This window comes from Ambystoma mexicanum, chromosome 12 (genome assembly GCF_040938575.1).
Source record: "Ambystoma mexicanum isolate Mex_15411 chromosome 12, UKY_AmexF1_1, whole genome shotgun sequence".
In the NCBI taxonomy this organism is placed as follows: Eukaryota; Metazoa; Chordata; class Amphibia; order Caudata; family Ambystomatidae; genus Ambystoma; species Ambystoma mexicanum.
In genome coordinates this window covers 227,029,542-227,054,558 of record NC_090936.1, presented here as the reverse complement: position 1 = coordinate 227,054,558, position 25,017 = coordinate 227,029,542, and the positions used below count along the sequence as shown (strand labels likewise).

At 44.4% G+C, this 25,017-nt stretch overlaps 1 protein-coding gene across 1 annotated transcript in view; it reads left to right on the top strand.

Annotated features, from left to right (window-relative positions):
- Nucleotides 1-25,017, top strand: part of VWF (von Willebrand factor) — a 1,005,270-nt gene that overhangs the window by 192,784 nt on the left and 787,469 nt on the right. Inside the window, exons 7-9 of the mRNA XM_069628335.1 lie at nt 2,063-2,279; nt 5,549-5,671; nt 9,833-9,944. Coding sequence (XP_069484436.1) covers nt 2,063-2,279; nt 5,549-5,671; nt 9,833-9,944 — 452 coding nt within the window. The remainder of the gene's footprint in view (nt 1-2,062; nt 2,280-5,548; nt 5,672-9,832; nt 9,945-25,017) is intronic.

Sequence of the window (25,017 nt, the reverse complement as noted above, 5' to 3'; positions counted from 1 at the left end):
CCACTATAGAATATGTGGAGATGCCAGGAATTTGCCATGTTGTGCCACCGTGTATCTAGATACTCTCGCCTCTTGACGGGAATAGGCTCTACGGGCCTGGGATATCCTTTCATGTTTAGGTAATGCCAAACAAAATATTGAATAATTAGTATTTATTATATATTAAATGGGCCAGGAGGATAGCTCAGGTGCAAAGCACTCGCAGCATGGGTTTGCATGAAGAGTGATATAATGAGCAGTACAATTAAACAAAATATCATGTATTATAAACCATAAACTTCCAAGTGTGCACACTCAGGGTGCTGGAAGTCATATCAAGCCTTTATGAAGTGTCTGGACTGGTAGGTGACTTGAGGTATCGTGGTTACATCTGGTTGGCAGCGCTTATCTCATATCAAACGCATTGGGTATAAATACTTGTTAGGCGTGGGGCAAGTGGGACATCTTAATACTTTGGTCAATACTTTTCAGCCCATTGTGCCCTGGGCCTTGAATCAGTATTTCACTTGCTGTATAAGCGCCTAACAAGCTCACAATAAATGCAATAAATAAATAAATAAACATGCCAGAATGAACAGAGCTCTTTGCAACCAAATTTCCATTCGTTGAACTATGATCTCCCTGACTGTGTAGGGTTTGAAAAGAACAATACATAGCGTGTCCCAGGAAGCTTTCCTATGTCAGCTCACCCATTATGGGATTTCCCGCAATAGCTTCACAAACATTTTTGGCAATTCCGGAAGGTTCGGTCATTCAGTCAGCACACATTCCCTTTTTCACGTTAACAACAAGGTGACACCCCCATGCAATGGATAGAGGTAGAAATCAATCCTATTATGACATCAAAGAGGGTCTTTCTTTATTGGAATGACGTTTGGCTCCTGGCCAGACTTTCTTGATGGACGCCTGTAACGCAGTATGTGGTAGTGAGCAGCGCAGGTGCAGCAGAATGTCGCATCGCCTGGTGGGATGAGAGCAGACTTTGGCAGAGTAGAAGAAGAGTGTTAAAGCTCACAACTGGTCTTAAACTTTTAAGAAACACCAAGTGTAAAAGTGCTCGTATCATTAAACAACCCAAAAACTTAACAGGTTTAACTGGGTGCTTTCTGGATGGAACCCTCTAACCTTTATTGACAACGAGGGAACATGTGGGGGGATTTGAGTGGTGTCGTCCTAACTTGTATGTTCGGATGGCTGCGGCATACTTTTATGGGTCCGTGCAACTGACCGATGGTTTGGTACAGTCGTCACTGGCTGCCCAGTGTGCTTCACAAACAATGAGAGGTAAAACACTTTAGAAATTAGCTGCACAATCAATACAACCCAGGGAATTTGAAGACAAACGTATCCTGGCTTTAGCACACATCAGTGGTGCATACTGGTGAATTATCTTTTACGGGGCCAACATTTGGCATGGGGGTCCAGCCTTGTGTTGACAAGTCCATGTTCACTAATTCCTCTCATCACATTAAGATTTTTCTGCATATTGCTGACATCACTGGAAGCCATTTTGTTTGATTCATTTGCTCTTAAACTTTTAAACAGGGACTAGAGTTGAGCGTTATTGTGGGATCCGCAAGTGATTCAGGCATCTGCAAGTGCCATGAATGGAAGCCATTTTGTTTGATTCATTTACTCTTGAACTATTAAACAGGGACTAGAGTTGAGCGTTATTGTGGGATCCGCAAGCGATTCAGGGATCCGCAAGTGACATCAATGGAAGCCATTTTGTTTGATTCATTTACTCTTGAACTATTAAACAGGGACTAGAGTTGAGCGTTATTGTGGAATCCGCAAGCGATTCAGGGATCCGCAAATGACTTCAATGGAAGCCATTTTGTTTGAGTCATTTACTTTTAAACTATTCAACAGGGACTAGACTTGAGTTATTGTGGGATCCGCAAATTGATTCAAGTTATTCTCTTAAGGTTAACGTGTCAGCAGCAATAGCTCGATGTGTGACCTAAAGAAAACATTGCCGGGGAATCTGCTGTACATGCTTTGTTTCTTCACATCCCAACACAATGTTTCAATTCATTGATGCACTTATTTCCCTGTACAGGAACTTTTTGGGAGGTGCCAGATTTTGAAAACATCTTCACCATTTAGGAGATGCCATCACCACGTTGACCCCAGTCAGTTCATAGCTCTCTGTGAGGAAGACATGTGCAGGTGCGCGGAGGAGATGGACTGCCACTGCCCTGCTTTCCTGGAGTACGCAAGGCGATGCACTGAGCAGGGGGTGATGGTGAGCGGGTGGCCTGCAGAGAGCATGTGCAGTAAGTGTCCATTATCTCCAAGAGAAGATGTTGGCTATATTTATTAATCTCACGCTGTACGGAATAACATGGCTCCACGATACCAGGATCCGTTTGAGGATGCCACAAATATTTATGTGGGCAACATGATTTACAACATGACCTCAATAGTAGGGGAATTGATATAATTTTAATGAATCTATACAGAAGCTATAGGGGCTACCCGACTATCCTAAAGTGTTCCACCAGAAATGATGTTGTTTTAATGGTCCTTACAACAGCTAAACAGGCTATCCCTCTATACTAGTCTTTCAGCAGGGAAAGTGCACATAGGAAGGTCCTATTGTGTGAAACTCTCAGGAATATGGCTTCAATTGGAACATAGCTGTAGACCCACCAACAAATGAATCCAGGCTGTGTCCCCTTTCCCTAACGCAGAAGTCTGCAATCCTTAGCTCTCCAGAAGATTTGCACTACGACTCCCATGCTCCCTAGCCGTGTTGTAGTCCAGAACATCTGGAGAGCCAAAGGTTGCAGACCCCTGCCCTAAACTAACCATATGCATCGCCTCCATTTCCTTCCAAGTGTACCTTTAAAAGTCTTTCCTTCTAGCTTTTGAGCTATTATGGGACCCTATAACTGTCTCCACTTTGTGTACACCTCTCTGTAGCTTCAGAACTATTTTCCCACAATATAAAACCCAGCACAGACAAATTCTGAAACGTAATGCTGCCGGGAATGGGAGTTTTTGCTGGAGTACATTTTGTCGAAGAAGAATTTGTTGCGTTCTTTTACAACGCATTTTGTCGCATATATATGCAGGGGTTTGGGGGGTGGGTTTAGGGAAATAATTAATGTAAGGGGGATAACGGGGCCTGCGGGGGGTCCCCCCATATACATGCAGCAAAATCAACCTGTCGAAAAAAAATTGAATTGAATTCTTCGACAAAATGTTTTCGATAAGATCACATAGAACCCAGCCTGCCAACGCAGCAAATTCAGGAAGGTTGTCCCAGAGTACATACCTGTCTGAATGAATGTACAGCAGACCTATTTATAGGAAAGCATTTAATGTGTTGGTGTAATGTATCACTGTTTAGGGAAAGGCTAGCGCTAAATCATGTATTCATTTTAAGGTCCTTCATAGTGAATTAAATAATCACTAGGTATTTCTTAAGTTCAATGCCATGGATGGAAATTGTATTATGCATTTTCACAAGAAGTAACAGGAGTGCATAGCAAAGGTCAATAAAAAAAAAGCCTAACTACCAGGTGTACCATATGGATACATGGCAAGGACAATATTACAGTCAAAAAGTGTCAAAGGCAATAATGCAACCAGGTAACTGGCAGATTTACAAGGTAAAAGTGCCAGGGATGGAATACGTATGAATATCTCCTGAGAAGGGCTACACGTCACATATTTCCTCAGGATAACAACCTGTTAAAGCTAACCTCTTCGGACTAAAAACCCGTGAAGTGTTATCTGATAAGAAATGTTGTGTCATTGTGTGGATTTTATAGCGTGCAGTAATTGTGGGTGTGGATCATGTCTATTGTTGGATCGATTGCATTTGAATACATTTATGTACATATTTATGTGGATTCTAATTTTATTTTTTAACATTGCATAATGTAAGATGACACACAGTTCCTAATCGGATCAATACTCCACAGTTTTTTTGTGCAGGGATAGAATAAATGCAATTAAGAGCAAGGGAAGCAAGCGGATGAGGGCATGTTTGCATGCGTCACGGACAGACGCAACAGAACATTCCCACCAAGCTCCTGGCGCGTCATTGGTACCTGTCTCACGATCCAGGCGGGAGATGTTGTTAAAGTCCCTTTTAAAGTGGTGGGTCTTGAGGAACTTCCTGAGGAGCTGATGGGACCCTCTTTTCTTAGGGTGGTGGGTGGATTGTCCCAGTACCTACCTCTGCCTGCATCCAAAATAGTGCCACCCATCTTTGCTTCTTTAGGTACACGTGAAATAACCAAATGGCTCATGGTCGCTTATGGTAAATAAATGGGGAACATTTCTCTAAACGTAGCTGCAAGTTAAAACTACACGAGGTAATATTGAGAAGCCCTAGATACACACGGCGGCAATTCCAATTTTCGTATTTCCGGATTCAATTTCCCAATGTAGCCATTTTCCAAACAGATGTTACCTTTTTGCTGATAATGAAAGCCGAGCACTAAACAGTGCATTCCAGTTAGTGCTTCTGATACATTTCTGCTGGGCGTAGTTCATATTTTAAACTTTGCGTTAATGAGGTTGCTATGGCGTCAGTTTGCTTATTGATGGTGTTGAATGCTGGTTAATCCTGCACGGCCAAAGCAGATGGAGCAGGTTGCGGTGGCTGAATTTGGTTGTGCCACATTTTATCTTGAAGCATATCATGCTTATGTTCCCACGAATATATGTTTCTTTGTAAAGCGTAACTGCTTTCTGGCAGCTGAAAATGAGAACTTTTGGTAAAAAGGGCACAATACATTGTTCTGGCGAGGTAGCTGAGAGCCACTGGAGTTAAATGAATCCGTTCGATAGTTTACTCAAACAGGTTTGCTAATAATTAAGTAGGGCTATCAGCTGCAATTTTTTTTAATGATATTTGAGCTGCTCCACCTGACAAATGTTAAAAACACTATTTGTTTCAAATATTGTGAAAGAGAAGTTAAAGTTCCTTTCCCTGGTACTGCTTATCTCAGTGAAAGGGAATATAAACCATTACAAGATGGCCGCGGTGTTTAGTGCAGCAAGGGTTACTAGTCTACCCCACTTGCTATTACTCTGCAAGCATAGAAACTGTTCAGAAGTAAGCAACTCTATTTGGGGACACCTCACTTTTCATTTCACAGAAAACAGTGATCAAGAAATCATATTTTGAAAACGATGGTGTGCTGCCGTTTGTATTCAAATAAATGTGTGTACCACCTAGTCAGAAAAGGGTGAATTGGGGGTCTGTATTCAATGTCCTTCCATAGAGAGTTTGTTAATAGCCCTGCACGCATGAAGGTGTGCACCTGTCTCACTTTGCTAGTCCATGATTGGTCTACATAGGCAAGGGTTTTTCCATTTTAGTTTTGGCCACAGTACAGTAGGTGATGAAAAGGGGAAGATCCTGTCCTCTCTCTTATCATCTTCATGGCTGTCCCTTGAAATCCAGCAAACTTGTTCATGAATAATGACTCGGTGTCCATTTGAAAAAAATAAGAAAAATTACAATATCTGAGTTTACTTAAACAATGAACAATTTTGAATGTGTAAAACAACCTTGTTGTTTCAGAACCGCAGTGCCCACCTGGCATGGAGTATAATGAGTGCGTGTCCCCTTGTGCCAAAACCTGCCAGAGTTTGAACATCAACGAAGTATGTCAAGAACAATGCTTCGATGGCTGCAGCTGCCCTGGTAAGTCTTTCACGAAAGAGTAATTTGGCAAACTTTGGCTTTCCTAGCAAGGAGAATTGAAGGTCATTTGTCAAATGGGTTGCTGGGTTCGTTTTTACACCTGAAGAAACCTACATTCACATCATACAATATAATAAAAGGTCAGATGTATGTTTGTCCAATGCATGCAGTCATGCGCAGTAGAGACTGCCCGCTTCACCAGTTGTCACTGGTATGGGGAGCTGTTGCCTTCGAATGCTAAACATTTCTCTCCTCACAAACTTTGGCCCGTGTGCACAGGCTTTCACGCTCGTTTTTATTTTATAAAAGGCTTGTTTGGGCAGAATATTTGAACAAGAATTATACCGTGGCAACATTGTAAAGAAACATATTTGCAATCGTGTATCTCAAATGGATATCAAATACAATTCTAATTTTGAGAGCTAGTAATTATACAGGATGTGCATAGGCTGGTGATTTCTTTGTATTGTCCTGGACAGTGAATGCCCAGTATGCGTAGCTTTGGGAACGGCATTGTCTCAAGGCACTTTCTAGCTCGGTTACGCGGCTCCGCGTAGAATTTAGAAACACTGTTTTTCATTTCTTTCTGATGGAGCAGTACTTAGACTTGGTGTGGATGTTCACAGTGAGCGTGGCAACTTCTAGGTATGTATGGATGGAGGTATGCATAGGTCAGGGGTGGACTGGGAACTAAAAGAGGCCCTGGAAATAATGACTGGGGACCAAAAGAGGCCCTGGAAATAATGTCCAAAGTGGCCCCATATGACACATTTTCAGCAAGCCCAATGCTTTTCCTATGAGAACATTTGGAAATACCACACAAAAGAGGCCCAGAGTGCAGAGGCCCACCGGGAAATCTCCAGAGTCCCCTATAGGCCAGTCCGCCCCTGGCAGGGGTGGACCGTGGACTGGGAACCAAAAGAGGGCCTGGAAATAATGTTCGAATGATCTGCATATTACACATTTTCAGCAAACCCAACCCTTTCCAGTGAGAAAATGTGCAAATAGCATAGGTCACCATATAAAAGTAGGCCCAGGATGCAGAGGCCTACCAGGAAATCCCCAGAGTTACCTATAGGCTAGTCCACCCATGGGGGTATGCTTGTCGGGATGTCATTTCTTGCCATCGAACGTTTCTCTGTGATTCTTTGAAAAATGAACTTAATTTCCCAGAATGCCGTGTCAGGCCTTGCTTTCTCTTTCAATGGGCCTCATTACAAGTTGGCGGTGCGGTAAAAAAAGTGGCATTATTCAATTTCCCCCACTTTTCCTTCACCTCCAAATTACAAGTTTGGCGGAACTACCACTGGTGGAAATACTGAGTGCAAATTCTGCTGACTTTTGGAGGAAAAGTGAAGGATTTACCTCGGTAATTCCTATAATTTTCCTCCAGAAATCAGAGGAAATACACAGTGGTAATTCCGCTGATGATCCTTCTGCAAAAAACAAAAGCCATGGGGACTAACACCGCCTTACCAACACTTGTGATTCTGTAGTAAACCCACAGGACCAAGTGGCGGTAACAATAATTCTGTTTTACAGTATTCTGTTGGATTTACCACCACAATACCCCCAAACTCGTATTGAGGCCAAATGTCTTTTGGATGCCTTGAGGCATTCACTTTGTCTCACAGAATGCAGCATTAGGTCTTTCTCTCCCACTGTCTGTTGGACATTTTGGTATTTTCACCTTCTTTCCTGGGATACAGTGTCAGGATTCACTCTATCTTACAATGCCTTTTGGATATTTTGGTGGTTTAAGTACATGTACATTTCTCAGACTTCCCCCAACTCAAAATGTCCTTTGGACACTTTAATTCTTGCACCACGTTTCCCAGAATTCAGCATCTGGGCTCTCTCTAGCACATTTTGTTGACACATTGGTATTTGAACTACATTTCCCAACATGCACTGATAGTCCCCTTTCATATACTCCTATCTGCAGCGTCTTTCTCCTACCTGGCCTTTTCATGAGGCTTGTTCTTCTGCTATCTCAGAAGATCCAACGTTGGTGGATTCCAGTGGAGTAACTTTGCTGAAAATGTGGGGGGGGGGGGCTGGGGACATGACATCTGAAGAAAAGGTGCCCCAGCCAAATGAATGGGGACAAAATGGTGTGCCATGAAAGTTGGGGGGGGGACAAACACCCCTGTCCCCCCTAAAATACGCCCATGGTGGATTCTCTGTCCTCTTTAAACACAGCACTCTGCTCTCCAGATATCCATCAACTCTCTTCTGCCCCACAGGGTCTCCTAAAGCTCTTGTGGCAGCGTCTCTGGTGTCTGTCACTTCAGAGGCTGTTCTGTCTCCTTGGCACTCTTGTCAGCTTCCCACCTCGGTCTACTTGTCTTACAACTGCCAGCAACAACTTGGTCTCTCTTACACAATCTTCCACCTGGGTCCAGCCTCAACAAAAAGCCTGATCACCTCCCCATCACAAGTCCCTCTGAACATTTCTCCTCCAGAGCTCTGCAACTTCTGCTTCCATGTGGCCTCTTCCATGGCCTCTACACCTCCACCTTCTCTGCCATGGTAGTTCACCTTCACCAACTTCTCAATTCTTCACCTCATTGGTGGGAAGTCTAATGCCCTATAGTCACTGGCCTGACCCGAGATATCGCAGGAAGGAACTGCAAAGTCTAGGAGAAAAACTATTGATTGTGCTTCATTATTTATTTTATTTATTATGAAAGCTCATTGTTTCCTATATTGTATCTAATAGGGATGCTCTCATGGCCAAAGGTGGAGGAGTAGTCTTCCGCCAACCAAGTTTCAGTAAAAAACTACATTGGCGGCTTGTGTTTCAAAATTAAGTTGTGTGTTTATTTGCGTTTACCCGTAGCCCTCACTTTAGGAAGGGTGCAGCTTGAGGTTAGAGGGTTAGTCCAGCCATTACGTGTAACTAGAGTCCGTCACACTAGCTGTGTTTCACACACCGCAGATGCAACCCTCGTAGTGTTAACGCAAGGGGAGCTACAATTGCCAGGGGAAGGGTGAAGTCTCATTCGTGCTCTGTCTCTAGTACAGGGGTGGATGGAGTCTAAACTAGTGACAGAGAAGTGAGATCCACTGTCTCTTTAGAGAGTGTGTTTAGCTGATGTTCCCTTCTAGGGGAGAAGTGGCTTTCAGATAGTAGAAAGCAATCCGGATAGAAACATTTGTCTGCGTTATGAATGTTTGATTACCAAATGTGCCCAATTTGGAAATTGAAAACTATTAGAAATTCATCTTTCATTTTTAGTTTTGGTTAAAAGTTGGCAAAGCCAACGTTTTATTTCTGTGCATTTTTTTTAGATTGGTGCAGGGATACATTTTAATTGGGCTCTCTTTTTCCTTATTGGTATGCCTACGTCCAAGCTTAGCGTATGCATTCTATCTTGTTATTTTTTGGTTTTGACATCATGGTGGCGCTTTAGTGCTACCTTGTGGCCTAAACAATGCTGCACAGAAGAGAATGGGTGCTGAAAATCTTTCCTTTTCCTTCAGCATATTTCTTCGTCACAATCCTTTTCCTTCCTCGCAGTTATGTTCTGCCACCAGTCCTTTTCGCTCATATCCTTTGTTAAAGTTCTTCACCTTCAGAAGTCTGTTGCAGTCGTCATAGCCCTTCCTTCTCTTTCAATACCATCCACCTTAATTGCCTGCATGTATTCCGCCTTTTGCCCTGCACTTTTACACTCCATTGTGCATGGCAAGCAGTGTTCACAATTACACTTTAACACTGCCTGAGATTCTTGCATGTGAGGCAGTGTTTCCTTGTAATTGTAAATGCTGCCTGCCGCATCAGTATGGCAGGCAGCGTTTACAATCGATCCCTATGGGGTCCGCACTGTAGGGGTTTCAAGAATTTGCATAGAGAAGAGGAAGAAAGACGGTGGAAATGCAAGTTGTGTTCTGCCCCCGTCTCCGCCATACAAATGATTGAAAATATGGCGTGGTGTGAATGAAATGTGTAAACACCTTACCGAAAGCTTTAACGCCTCCCATTCGCATTACATCACTATTAAACATGAGCTCTTAAGTCAGTGTTTGCACTCAATTTATTATATAATATTTAAATATTGTTCTACTGGCTTCCATAAACTCATGTATTTGTACGACTTACATTGAAAAGCCATTGTCAGCACCACTCATGCTTTGTTCACTGTATGTTTCTTCCAGAGGGGAAAGTTCTTGATGGTGACCAGTGTGTTGATGCCTCGAAGTGCTCATGTGTGCACTCTGGAAAACGTTTTGCTCCTGGTTCCACTATTGCCCAGGACTGTAATAGCTGGTAAGTGCAGGATGAACAGGACATATTCCCAATATATCAGAAAAGGGACGTTATTCATGTTGAACCCTGCTGCATTTAGAAGCCAGCACTGCATGAATGGTGTGGCAGCCTCCAAGTCCATTGGTTCTTGTCTCTTGGTTAATTTAGTTAAAGGAAAGAAAGACTCTATTGGTATTTATCCCATCAACTTGCAGTTAGACACCTTTTGATTACCTCTTACAGTGATCGCTGCCCCATGAAAGATTGACAACAGTTTTGATGCTATATTAGAATGTGGTCTCCAAAGAAAAAACAAGCATGCTGCTCCTATCTCCCCAAGGCAGCTGAACTAACAACGCTACTGTAAGTTTGAACATGTGCAGTGTATCTGGCCATGAATCTTAAGGAAGCAGTGATAAACTAGTTAACATTGCTGCAGTAAAAAGAATGCACGTCAACATGACACACAGAGTGTTGCAGATACAGTAGGGCTCGGGTCCCCACTTGGTGGTCCTTACTGGATGATTCAGGAAGGTGGATGTGAGTGTAGATGGTGCTGGAGCGCAGATTGTATTAGTCTTGAGGGCAGCTTTTTACTGTGTCAACCAACACATACTTGCAAATGTGTTTTCGACAAAGGTGCTTTTTTGTATGACATTTTTTCTTTAAAAAACACATAACTTTGAATATACCCAATTTAAAATGTTATTTGAATAATTCTATGTGAATGTTTTTCCCTTTTTTCTAGTCTTGTTATTTGTATTTTTTTTAACCTTTTGGTAATGGAGAGGACGACATAGGCTGACCACATACTTCTTATATCCACCCTCTTCCTCTTTCTTGTTATGCATAGTTCTGGATTTATCATTTTAAACCACTTCTCTATTTCTCTGTAAACTACCCTTCCATCATTGTGCATTTTCTCAACTGCCCCTTTAACCTTTTTCCCTGGAAAAATGTATGGTTGTATATTTTAGTGCACTGCTGGAGTCAACTATATATATGTTTCCAGTTTTTGTAAACCACAAAAAAATATTTTAAATACATTTGATTAAATCTGCTTACATTCATTTTGCTAAACATTACACAATGCATTTTGATGTTTCTTTTGCGTACTTGAGCAAATTATTTCACATTTGAATGGAAGATATCTTGCATCAGCTTGGGCATGAGATCAAGTATTAAAGGGAAAGAAAGTGTGACTGTGAGCCCATTTCGCCCACCCCTTCACGCCTTCTGTTTTTCCCCATTGATCCTTCACCCACCAAACAACTCAAACACTCTGGGAAGACCAGAGAGTTTTCTCCATCAGCCATACACTTCTCGGCCCATTTTGCTCACAACTCCAGCAGTGCGAGATCCTCCTGTTGAGTGCTGACATTCTGCCGAATTTTTCTTTTGTGTCTTCAACCCAGAGATCCATTTTCTTCACATCCCTTCCCCATCTCCAGCCCCTCCTCTCTCCACACTCCTTGCCCACCCTCCTTGTTTCCCCATTGGTCCGCGACCCAGCCACACGACCGGAACACTCTATGAAGACCAGTGAGTTTTCTCCATTGGCCGCACACTTTTCAACCCATTTCACTCACCACTTCAGCAGTGCAAGCTCCTCCTGGTGAATGCCCACATTCTACTGAATTTTTGTTTTATGTCCTTGACCTTTTTCTTCACATTGTATACCCATCTCCAGCCCCTCCCAGACACTCCTCTCTCCACATACCATTCCCACCTTTCTTGTTTCCCCATTGGTCCGTGACCAAGTCACACAACCGCAACACTCTCTCTTCTGGGACTCTCCCAGGGCAGGCTTGCCCGGGCAGCCGGCAAAGGGCAATACGCCCCGCCCCAGGGCACCTCCACAACCTGTTTGCCCTGTTCGCCCTGTAAAGCCATTCTACTGCAACAACCAGGTAATGTGGCAGGATCTTAGATAACACCCAGAGCAGAATTTCTGAAATTGTGTCACCACATTATTATTACCATTTATCTTAACTGTGCTGCCATTTTGTTGAAACCAGGAACTCTCTGTAGCTTGCCTCTGCTTTGAATCCTGCTGCATTCAGAACTTTGCCATTGTGTTTGCCAGTGTGTGTGCCACTACTTTAAATCTTGCTGCACTCTGAAGTTTGCCATTGTGTTTTCCACTAATTGAAATCGTGCTGTGCTCTGAAGTTAGCCATCTTGCTGAATCCAAGTGATCTCTGAAATTTGCTACTGCCTTAGATCTCGCTGTGCTTTGTGGCCGACCAATGCATAGAATCCAGGTGCCCTCTGCAAGTATTCTAAACTTAGCTGTGAATTAGAATATAGCTTTTGTTTTGAACTGAGCTGGATATTTAAGTTACCACTGCTTTTTAATTTAGCGAGACTTTTGAATTAGCAACTGTTTTTTTACATTTAGCTGTGCAGTAATTTAATTCTTGTTTTGAATTGAGCTGGATATCAGAGCTAGCATATGCCTTAAATTTAGCTAGCTATTTGAGCAGCCACTACTACAACTTATGCTGGACATTTGAGTTAGCTGCTGTTTAAATTCAGCTGTACATTAGAATATAGAATATAGCTTTTGGTTTTGAATTGAGCTGGATATCTGAGATAGCCACTGCTTTTAAAATTAGTGAAATATTTGAGTTAGCCACTGGTTTTCATTGTGGCTGCATATTAAAATATAGTTAATGATCTTAATTTAGCTGGATATTTGAGTTACCCACCATCTAGATCCTGGCTAAACATCAGGAAACAGCATCAGGCCTAAACTAACTTCATGTTGACTATAGCCACTGTTAAGATTATAGACTGATGCTACCTGCCTCTGTGCTACATTAAACCTAGCTGCATCCCTAGCCTAACCCCCTTACATTCTAGCTGTGTTTCACCAAACCTAGCCTCCCCTTTGTTAACATTGATATTGTGAAAGTATCACCACTCATCCCCACCAAAACAGGCACAGCAATATCTACATCATGCAGACTAACTCACAGACCAGAAGGCCACTTTGGCGCACCAGAAGACCCTACCTGTTCCATTCCCCCACACTCACCACACATCCCACCATCTGGGGGAACAATCCCCACCACACCACCACCTTCATTGACTACCTCAACCCTCCCCCAGTGCCCTCTCCCACCTCTGTGCCCACCAGACCTCCTACCACCTCATTCTTCCATCCTTAAGTGCTGCCTGGCCATCCCTCCACAACACCCTTCCTCGGCACACCCTCCAACCCTCTCAGAAATGCCACAGGCACCCAAGAACTCCCACAAACACAGAATCTACAACACCCGGACCCTCTCATTTTTGCACACCTTGCCTTATCTTCTCCCTATGTCCTTACCCACACCGCACACCCTCACCATTATGACATAGCTCATTTCTCCCAACCCAGTGAAGTCCCTCTTCAACAATTCCTTCCTTCAACACCCCTGACACGAACAACCCCCAGCCACCTCAACACTCCCAGGGAAATCAGGGAAATCGGCAACCCAACATAATCCCCAACCTCAGACCCCCCCCGCTTGTCCAAACTCCACTGACAAGCACCCCCTTTTATTGACCCAAGTCACCACCCTGCACCATCACCAGTACCCCAACCCTCCTCTGGGCCCTCACTCTGAGCACCTTTGCACACTAGCCCTCCACCCCAAACACACATATCATACCCCCCAAAGACCCACACATCATGCACACTCTTTCCACAGACCGTAAGAAAGCTCAGAACTTCCACACTCCATCACAACAACAGAGACAATCAGCCTCAAGCAAACAAATACTCCCTTTCTCCCTCCCTCTCCACCTCCACTACGCTTATCCCCACCTCCCCCACCTTTACATGCCACAACCCCCGTGAGTCCTCCGCTAGGGGATTTCTTCCAACCCTCATCAACCCTTCCCAGCCTTCCTCCACTTGCATCTCCTTCTTACTCTCATGCATTCTCATCAACGCCAGATCCATCGCCAAAAACGGACACAACATATATGATTTCATCTTTTCTGAAAGCCCAGACATCCTGAACATCACAGAAACCTGGTTCTTCGATGGCGTTCGACCCATCGCACACGAGGCATTCCCCCTGACTACACACTCATCACTCACAACAGACCTATCAGAGCAGGTGGAATTGCATCCTCCATAAACCTATCATATCCATCTCACACGCTTAGGTACAGGCATGCGCCCAGACTGTGAATCGCTCGTAGTAAAATTCCTTGTCAGCCTTTCGCTCAAACACAGTTTCTTACTCATCTACAGACCCCCCGGCCTACAACAGGCACTTTGCTTATGCACTAAGTGACTCCCTAGCGGACATCCTGGTCTCCAACCCCCATAGCCCCCTCACCTTGCTTGAAGACCCCAACATATGGTTTGATGCCCCAGATAACCCGTTGACATGACTTCTCCTGGAAAACCTGGAAGACCTGGGCATGACTCAGCAGGGAATAGGTGCCACTCACACAGCAGAACATACACTTGATGCAATTTTCAGCTCTACCAACCTTAGCTCCATGCTCTGCCCACGACTGCTCATATGAACAGACCACAAAGCCATTCCATTCTCCCTCTTGTCACCCACCCCCCCTCCACTCATGACTAACACTGGATCATCCACCCACGTTCCGCTATGAAACAAGGCCATAGTAACCCAGGATCTGGCTGACTCCCTGCTCTGCTCCTACCTCATCCTACCAGTCAAGGGAGGTTTACCTTTTATCAATCCCTTTGACCTATGGCTCTCCAATGCCCTTCTACCTCTCACCCCCTCAAGATCAACCTCCAACAGACAAGGCCCCTTGCCCAGATGGTTCACCCCTCTCCTCAAATCCCTCAAGACACTCAACCACTCCAGTGAACGCAAATGGTGGGTCGACTCATCTCCCCATAATAGAACAGCCTACCCATCAGACCCATGTCTACAAAGCCGAAACATAAACAGAATCTCTAACACCCTTAACAGCTGAAAGGAACTCCACAAGATCATCATGGAATTCATGGCCCCTTCGTGCACTTCCCCCCTCACACATCTTCCACATCTTCTTTGTGATGCCCTCTCAGACCATTTTCACAACACAGCGCTAAAAAGAACCCGCAACATTGGCACAAAACTATCAGCATTCCCACTCCTTCCACCATCACCCCTGCATGAACCCTCAACCCCCCTTCCACCCTATCTTCTCCTCTTTCTTTCCCATTTCTAGATCCAAATTCCTTAAGCTACTTGCCAACAGTTGCCCCTCCAGGTCCCTGAAGGACCTCTGCCCTCCTAACCTCCTCAAAGAAATCATTACCTAAATCTGTGCAGGCGACATTGTTAGATCCACCCTTAACTCCTCCCTCACCTCAGGCACATTCCCAGCAGCTTTCAAGACATTACACACCAAACCGCCCCTCAAAAACCTTCACTTGACCCCTCCTTCCAGCCAACTACAGAACCATTTCCAAAACCTGTTTCTTAGACAAACTAACCGATCGAACGGCCTACTCTCAACTCTACACTTTCACTGAATCCAAACACCTTCTCAACTCCAACCAGTCCGGCATCAGACTCCTACATGGAACTAAATTATCCCTAATCTAAATATGGGATGACCTCAAAAGCACTGCAGCAGACTCAGAGGGCTGTGCCACACTCATACTCCTCGACCTTTCGACCGCCTTCAACACCATCGACCACAGCACCCTCATTGAAAGACTCCACTCCCTCCGCATAAGGAACACAGAACAAAGATGGATCTCTTCATTCCTCGCCAACCAACACCAAATCACCCACCTCCATCCCTACACCTCAATCACCCGCCCAGTCAACAACAGAGTCCCACTCGCCTATTGCCTCTTCTGTCCAATCTCTTCATGAGCCCCTTCCCTGAACTTATCCGCTCATACACCCTCACCTATTACAACTACACAGTCAACACCCGTATCATCTTTAAGATTCCCAAGTCCGTCTACCCCTCCATACTGACCTCTCATCCTGCCTCACAGACATCCATCATTGGATGACGGCTAACCACCTGCTCCTCAATCCTGGAAAGATTGAAATTCTGCTTTGTGGGAAGCTCTCTCTTCCCACAACCAACCCCCTGGCCTTCTTCCTTAGACCCCCACTGCATTGACCGCAAGAATAAAAAACTGGGATACACCATGGATGCTGACCTGACACTCTCACACCACATTAACACTGTGTCTAAATCTTGCTACCTGCACCTCTGCATTCTAAGACACATCTTCCCTTACCTCTCTTACCACCTCACTTCAATTTTGTCCATTGTCCTCTCCCATCTAGACTACGCCAATTCCCTCTACCTTGGCACCCCTCCTTATCAACTTAGAAAGCACCAAAGGATCCAGAAACCCACAGCTAGGCTTGGCTTCGAACCCAGAGAGCACATCACCCCCACCTCCTGTGTCCTCCGCTGGCTCCTGGTCGGATGACGGGCAGCTTTTAAAGCCATGTGCATCACTCACCATACTCTCCACAAGACAGGCACAGAATACCTTAAACAGAACATCACCCGCTACCAACCCAACAAAAACCTACGTTCAGCCACTGCGCTCCTCTTTGTGATTCCCACCTTCAAATCCTCTCGAATAAGAGGATCCCCCGTCTCCGTCCAAGCCCTCCTATCTGGAATTCAATGCTGCTTAACATCTGGCGCACAGTGGACCACCTGGCCTTTTGGAGGGCCCTCAAGATATGGCTATTTCCACTACCACCCTGACAAACCCTGCCTCTTGAGCTAGTCAACCACCTCAGGTAATCAGGGGCAGCAAAGAACGTCCATGAAATCACTGAATGACAGTAAGAATAATCTAACAATCTCTAGCACAACACAGGAGGGAGTCCATGCCACATCTACAAAACAAACAAACGAGCCTGAGAACAGGGGTGCATATCACACTCCATGCTTATAGAAGATAGCCGAAGGCAAGGCCACCCACACGCACACATCTGCAGCCATACACCACTCTCAGTGACACATCGCACAACACCTCTGCCATTAAAATGCAGCTACCCCACATAACAAATATTCGGTCTAACTGGACACATAACAACACATAAGGAGTTCTCTTGTCAGCTTCAGGGCACCCATCCACATGCCAGCTCGCTATAGGTAGCTACTAGGGACCTGGCCACTCCTACCCAACTTTGCTTAGGCCACAATGAGCACACACACACTCTAAACTCCTCTGTTCAATTTCCCAAATCTTGGACTACGGTCGTCCAAGGGCGTTCATCCACAGCTCTTTGAGGCTATACCAATGGGATAAAGGTGATATACAAATTATATTACATTACATGAGAATACAAATAACCCCAACATACATAAAAAAGAATATTGTAAGTCACTTTAGAGTTCCATGACCTGATAGAGGGACTCGGCCTTCGACTTGAAGTAGCCTTATAGCCAGTACCTAATTTGTATGAGTGTTTGACAGGGCTGGGCCCCAGGGCTTATTTCTGAGCACTTATTGTGTCAAACTCTGTTCAATTATGATGGGATGTTTTGGCAAATTAATTTTTTTACTGTTAGTCATTCTTAGTCACATAACAAGCAACAATGGTATGAGCCACACCAGCACTGCTGTGCTAGTTATCCAGTTTCATTAATAACAACAGACCACTTTGATTGTGTTGTGCCTTATGGTCGCTATCAGACTACTGTGATTGTGTTGTGCCTTATGGTTGCTAACAGACCACCTTGATTGTGTTGTGCCTTATGGTCGCTATCAGACTACTGTGATTGTGTTGTGCCTTATGGTCGCTATCAGACTACTGTGATTTTGTTGTGCCTGATGGTCGCCAACAGACTACTTGATTGTGCCACGAACAAGCCCCAAACTTTGCAAGTGCCCTAATTCCGAATCTATTGTTACCGCTTATAAACCCCAGGGCTTACAAGCATTAGCGCAGCCAATAGACTCTACCATCCCCATAGTAGCCCGTACGTATCCTTATCCGAACTATGTCAGCCTGGCTAGCACTCGTAATGCTACCCCTCTGAATTATGCCCGATTGCACGCCTTGCAGCAGAAATAGCTATATCTCTTGCATCAATGGACTCGCAAAGCTTGGCTGTCCCAGACACTACCCCCTTCCCTGCCCTACACCCTTCCTGCCCTCCCATCCTCCTTTCCCCTATAGGGCACCCACAATCCACAGTAATAAAATCAGCATTACGCTAAGTAGTCCTCCACCTAACCTCATCACAGATGACTACTCGGACAATACCCAGAACCTACCAAATATGCTAGATGAGCGCCCGACAGCCTACCCTAACCTCATGACCCGTAACAATAGACTAGGCTATAGACTCCCTACACTACTTAACAAAATGACCAACAACCCTATAACAAACGTCACTAAGAAAAATATCTCTGCAAATACTATGCCTCTCAAAGGAGCCCTACTCAATGTTAGATCCCTTGTGGCCTACCCTACAGAAATTGCCGACATTATCCGTTCAGCAAACTTGGATTTCCTCGCAATTACTGAAACCTGGCTTCATGCCGCAGCAGGTCCCTCTCTAACCCTTGCGGTTCCAGACAACTACTCCATCCTTAGGGCTGACAGACCTAATGCCCACGGAGGAGGTGTGGCACTTATATTCAAAACCACGCTCGACATTAGATCTGTAACGTCCCTTCCTCTAAACTCCTGTGAACATCTATCCTTTAAAATTCAAACCACTCCTAAAAATACCATTTCCCTGGAACTAATATACAGACCCCCTGGTCCCATAGGTTCCTTCGAGGAAGATATAACCTCCCTCATAGTGGAAAAATCTAAACCTTTATCACAAAATATTATTCTAGGTGACTTTAACTTAGGTTACAACGATCCTCACGACTCTCCAGCTTCCTCCCTTGCCAATGCCCTTTGGGAACAGAGCTACATTCTACTTAACTCCCTAACCACACATCAGAAAGGTAGAACCTTAGACTGGCTCGCTGCCCACAACTGCAACATTATCTGCAAGGACCCCCCAACCACTCATTTGGACCGATCACTTCCTACTTTCATTTGACATTAGCACTAATAACCCTCTCCATATACAGTGCCCACCTGCACCAGTATGTCTGACGAGAAATAAGCGGAACATCACCGCTGAAGCCCTCATCCCACTGGTTCTACCCACCCTAAATATGATCCCCAATTCATCAGACCCTTATTTACTAGAAGACGTCTACAATAATGCCATGACCAAAGCTATCAACCTTGTTGCCCCTCTAAAACTACGCAAAGGTAAACCTAAAGCTCACCTTAATGCCTGGTACACACCAGAACTTAAAATACTAAGAAATAAAAAGTCCAAATTGGAAGCCCTTTGGAAAATGAACCCTATAGAGGAACACAAAATTTAATCTTACCAATGCATCCTCTCATTACAAAAAGGAAATAATTTGCACAAAAAAAGGAAGCCTACAATATAAGAATAAGTAATGCTAGTTCCAGTACCAAAGAATTATTCACCATCTTGAAAGAGTTAGAAAATCCCAATCCACCTAAGGACATGTCCGTGAAGGACCAACGCTGGTGCACTAGCATCCAAGATGCCTTTGCGAATAAAATTACTGGCCTCCAAACAAAAATTGAAAACAAAAGACTACAACTGTCCAACAGTAGCCCCACACCTAGCCCCCCTAACCTTAGCCTACCCATTACCCCCAACACTAACCATGGCTTCACCTTCAAAAAAGTAACGGTATTAGAAGTGCAAAAAATCATAACCTCCCTCAAACCTTCAAATTGCAAAGGGGACAATTGCCACGCGCAGATTATAAAAGATGCAGCTAGAGACCTCGCCCCATTCATTTCTAAGCTCATAAATGTGTCATTCTCTACTAATTCAGTACCCAATAATCTGAAACAGTCATGGGTCCTCCCGTTCTTAAAAAAGCAAACCCTGGACCCAGCCATCCCTACAAATTACAGGCCTATCACAACCGTTCCCTTCCTGTTAAAAATCCTTGACAGAGTGGCTTACTTGCAAATTCAGCATTACCTAGAGTCCAACCAATTACTCGGATTGCGTCAGTCTGGCTTCCGGCCTCAACATGGAACAGAAACCGCCCTTGTTGATCTCAAAAGTCAGATTGACGAAATCAAAGATAAGGGCAATGCTGCCATCTTACTCCTTTTAGATCTCTCAGCAGCCTGCGACCTGGTTGACCATAAGATACTCTGCAACCACCTCTCTTCTGCCGCCCACTTCTCTCCCTCTGCTGTTGCGTGGATACAGTCATTCCTGGTCAACAGAACCATGAGAGTCTTCTCTCCAGTGGCAGGAGCAGACCCTATCCCTATCACCTGCGGTGTCCCACAAGGCTCATGTGTTTCACCAACCCTATACAACATCTTTACAAAGCCCCTCTTTGATAAACTGGACCGTCTGGGTGTCACCTACACAAACTATGCGGATGACACCCAGATACTCCTCACCATCTCGGGCAACTACAATACTGATGTAGCCAGGATCAACGAAATCTTCTCTGTCATTCAGGCATGGATGGCCACACACGGTCTCTGCCTGAATGACGAGAAGACTGAACTGCTCATTGTTGGTGCACCGAACAACCTACAAAAACTAAGTCCTAACTATTCCAATATCATAATTGATGGCAATACTATCCCGATCGCCAAAAGCGTGAAAACACTTGGCTTCCACCTCGATGCCAATTGCCAATACAAACCTCACCAAACAAGTCAACTCGATCGCCTCAGCCACTGCCTATACAGGAAAACTAATCAGAGCTTGTAGACCATTTCTTTCCCCTAACAGTTGCCTCACGCTAGCCAGAGCTCTTATACAATCTAAGTTAGACTACTGCAATAGCTTCTACTTAGGTGCCAACCAAGCGATAATCAGCAAACTCCAAGTCCTTCAAAATAATGCGCTACGAGCAGCGCTAAACATTCCCAGGCGTGAGCACATCTCTGCCACCAGAACCACATGCAAATGGCTCACCATCCAACACACAATCGATCTAAAATCCCTCTGCCTCACCTACAAAGCTCTCAACCATTTAGCCCCCCCTACCTTACTAACAAATTCACCATGAGAACTTCCATCAGAACCACGAGATCGTCCAAAACTCTATGTCTTACAGTACCCAGATTTACCTCCAAAAGAGCCGGTGGCTCAAGCTTCACTGTCCTCGCCTCCCAACTCTGGAATACCTTGCCACTGAATATTAAGGCATCCAAATCCTTCCAGTCGTTCAGGAAACAGGCCATTGGGTGGCTCCTGTCAAAAAGTCAACCTTAAGTCAGACCCAGTTATTAACTGTACATACTGCATATGTCTCTTTTGTCACTTTTGTTTCCTATTAATTCTATTGTCTGTCTATTCTGTATATACTTGCTGCCTTACGATTATTGTTTTCTATGCACTGTGCCTGTAACTTGTACTAAGCGCCCTCATACTTCCGGGTCCGGAGCGCTATAGAAATAAATAAACATAAACATAAAAACAATGAGGCAGCAGGTGACCACTCTGGTACCTTTTGCTGGTCATGCCAACACACTGCTCTAGTCAGAATAGATGTTATTTTTGCCAACCTGCTAACGCAACAACTCACAGCAGTGCCACAGCAGGTTGGGTGCCTCAAGTGTTTTGTGCCAGCAGCAGCCAGGCAGCCTTCAGTACCAGGTGCCGCTCATTAATTCCGAGTGTAGGTGTTCCCTCACATGTCTATGTGCCAGTGTTGGTATAATGCCAGTTGTGCTGCACCTATGCAGGCGAGGACACTGAGTAGGCAGATGGAGGGCCTTGTAGAGATGGACACATGCCCTTCTTCTTCTGGTATGCAGCCAGCATTGAGTTCACCAGTACACAGGCAAGTGCCCGGCTTAATCACACATTGGCACATGACTGTAATTGATGCAGCACAGTTATCAGTGGTGCTAGTAGGGTGCCTGGCACAGAGAGGGCTATACCACAGTTGCCAGCCTACAGCCGCATCAGATGGGCAAGGCTGGAAAAAAGGCAACCTTAAAGGACTACTGCCTGTGCTGAGTGCCAATTTATAGCAGATCTGTTATGTTATTGTTATTTATACCATGTACTACTGCCATTTTTATGGTCTACAGGCGCTCTAGTGGATCTGAAAAGGAAGGAGGGCTGGGAGGGGCTTAGTTAGTGGGATAGAGAGGGAAAGTGCTAGAGAGCTTTGATGTGCTGTTCGTAGCTTCAGTTCATAAAAAACGGTCACTGTGTGCTGGGTTATTTTTAGTTTGTATGGTTGTGTGGGAAGATTTGCATGTTATTGGTTCAGTTTTCTGTAGTGTGTTGTGTTTATTTGGGTGTTTTTGAGTGCATGCATGTTGTGGTGGTTTTAGGCTTCTGCTGCAGTATAGGTATGTGTGTGTTTTGCTTTATGGTGAGTAGGCAGGATATCGGAAGGTTTTTAGTAGGGTTAGTTAGTGGTTGTAGTCTTTGCCCTTCTAGGCAGTGATTATGTAGGCCTGGCAGGATTCCCATTCTTCTACGGTGGTTTGTGTTTAAATGCTTTATTTCATCAGTATATACCGGTTTCGATTCATTAGGTTTCGGTTGTTTTGGGTATTTCTCTTGTGCTGGTTATTTCCCTTCACAGTGTTTCCTGTTTAGCTCAGTGAGTTAAAGAGCCATGTTTTTTAGTAATTTTCAGAATGTTAAGTGGTCTTTTTTTGTTTGTATTTCCTTTGGGAGTGAGTTTGTTTTCGAGATGCAGGCGATTGCTGAGCCACCAAATTTCTGCTTTGAGTATCGTTTTGGTTCGAGGTGAATGTTATTGCTGGACCTTAGTGTTCTGTTTGGTTTGTAGATGGAGATTTTTCCTGTATGTATTGCGCTGCTTGGTGGTGGATTGCTCTGTGGGTTATTCAGAGTGTTTTGAGTGTAGCCAATGTAGGATTCTACATGCTGGTGTGTTGTGCTCTCTCTTAGTCAGTCTGAGGAGTAGTCTTGCTGCCTCGTTCTGCAGTCACTGCCGTTTTCTGTTAAGGCAGTCCGTAGGCAGCTTCATCATTGGTGTAATGATTTAGTCTGTATTCACCCATCGCTTCACTATATGAAGAAAGCTCTTCTGCTGTATTTTCTGTAGGTCGACAGACACACTTCTCCGTTTGCCACCTAGTGAACCAGAGAACATTGATAATGAGGATGATGTGTTTGAAGAAGCAATTAAACATTTCATGTCACATTTCAAGACACAACTGCTATGTTTGATTATGCTATTTTGATTGCCTTTTGCAAACGGCTCATATGCCGTGGGTGGTGCACAACTCTCCCGCAACGAGCTGGTGGGAGTTGCAGCCCGAACCCCACGTATTTTGACACTCTGGGGCGTAGCAGTGGGCGCGAGCAGCAGTGGTTGGTGTGCTTTCACGCCTACGTGTCACGGTCGTGCTTGAACATTTATTTTACTTATTAAAATAAATGTATTTATTCAAATATTCGGCCCTGACATTTATTTACAAATTAAGCACTGCTTATAGCGTGTGGAGGGGTAACTTTCTCCCATGAGCACATATATGGCATCTTACACGGGTTCTGCTGACATGATAATATTCAGCCAAATAGCTTGTGAATATCACCAGAGCTGCTCCTCAGATTCTGTTGCCCAGCCATAACTATGTACTATAATATGATATGTTATTTATAACGCGCTTAATACCCAGAGGTTTCTAAGCGCGGACCCGGGGATCAAATCGGTGTTGCTCCTTGTCGTCTTGCTTCTAAGGCAGCACGTTACCCCTGAGCTATCCTCCAGAGAAATAATGCCACTGACAGGATCTAGGTACACAATAGTAATAAACCTCTTGCTTAAAGGCAACCTGTTTTTGTTGATGTCGCTAAAATTCTTTTAGGTTATGCGTTGTGGAAATCTGCAACTCCCGCAAATTCTGTCATTCCAATAAGCTAAAGGAAATGCTGTGCACGTGCATTCTTGTATGCACGTATGCATAGTGATATATATGTGATCATGCCGGGACACACAAACATGGCATATCTAAAACATTTAAGGAGTTGCCAGTCGCAAAGGAAGCCTAAGCATAAAGGTTGCCATCGATAATTTAATCCTGCATGATTGGAGACAAGCCAAAGGATTCAAGCTTCTTGCTCATCCTTAAAAGTGGAAACAGTGCGTTCCTTGAGAATTGACACAAAAAAGAATCGGGTGGCCCAGAATATAAAAGCGCAAACGAAGCACATTCCCTCAGCAAGAAACTCTTTCCCTGAACGCACTGGCAAATAGGAACATATTAAAGACAAGTACAACATCTAAATGCCCCATAGTGCAAAAGCAAGGAATTAGTCACATTAGAGAAATAATGCACCACGAAACCTATACCTGCAAAATCACGTGAATTTGACGTTGCAAGGAAAGTTGGAAACATTTTGGAGAAAAAAACACAAGTGCAATTCACAAGATGTTTTCCTTCTGTCATTGCAAAGAGCCACCAGAAAGGTGCACATTGATCAGAGAGAAGTAGAAAGAGTGGTGTGGAAATTGACAGGTAAAATATTGCCCTTCACATAAGGGGTGATACACTTAGCAGGATCCTTCTCGTGCTCAACTAGAGCCGGTGCCTAATGCATTAAATCAGCAGGAAATACCTTGCCACTGTTGCTTATTGAATTACCACCAGGGATCCTGATTAGAGGAAGACATGCTGCCTTCACATTCTGGCACTCGCTACCCAAAATAATGGCAGCAATCCGTGTTATATCCAATAGGGATAACATGGGAATCTGCCTCTGAAACCAAAAGTGGAGTTATGATGTAATACAATGAAGGAGTGGGTATTGCTTAGAGTTAGTCTAGGGTACGCTAGAGTCACTTCTTAATGAATCGGACCCATGTGTCTCTTCAGCTTGTAGGTAAGAGTACAACTGAAACCAAATCTTCATTCATTGGAAGGCCGCGAAGCCCGCGAAGGGAGAAAGTCTAGCTTGGCAGGAGAGTAAACCAAGCTACCCGAAAACAGCAAAGCAAGTCTAGAACCTGCACCCATATTTGAATTGGAAACCTGAAAACCAAAGAAAAAGACAGGCTGGCACTCTCAGTAAGAGACAGATAATACGAGGGTCTGGGAACTTACCAACAAGAGAA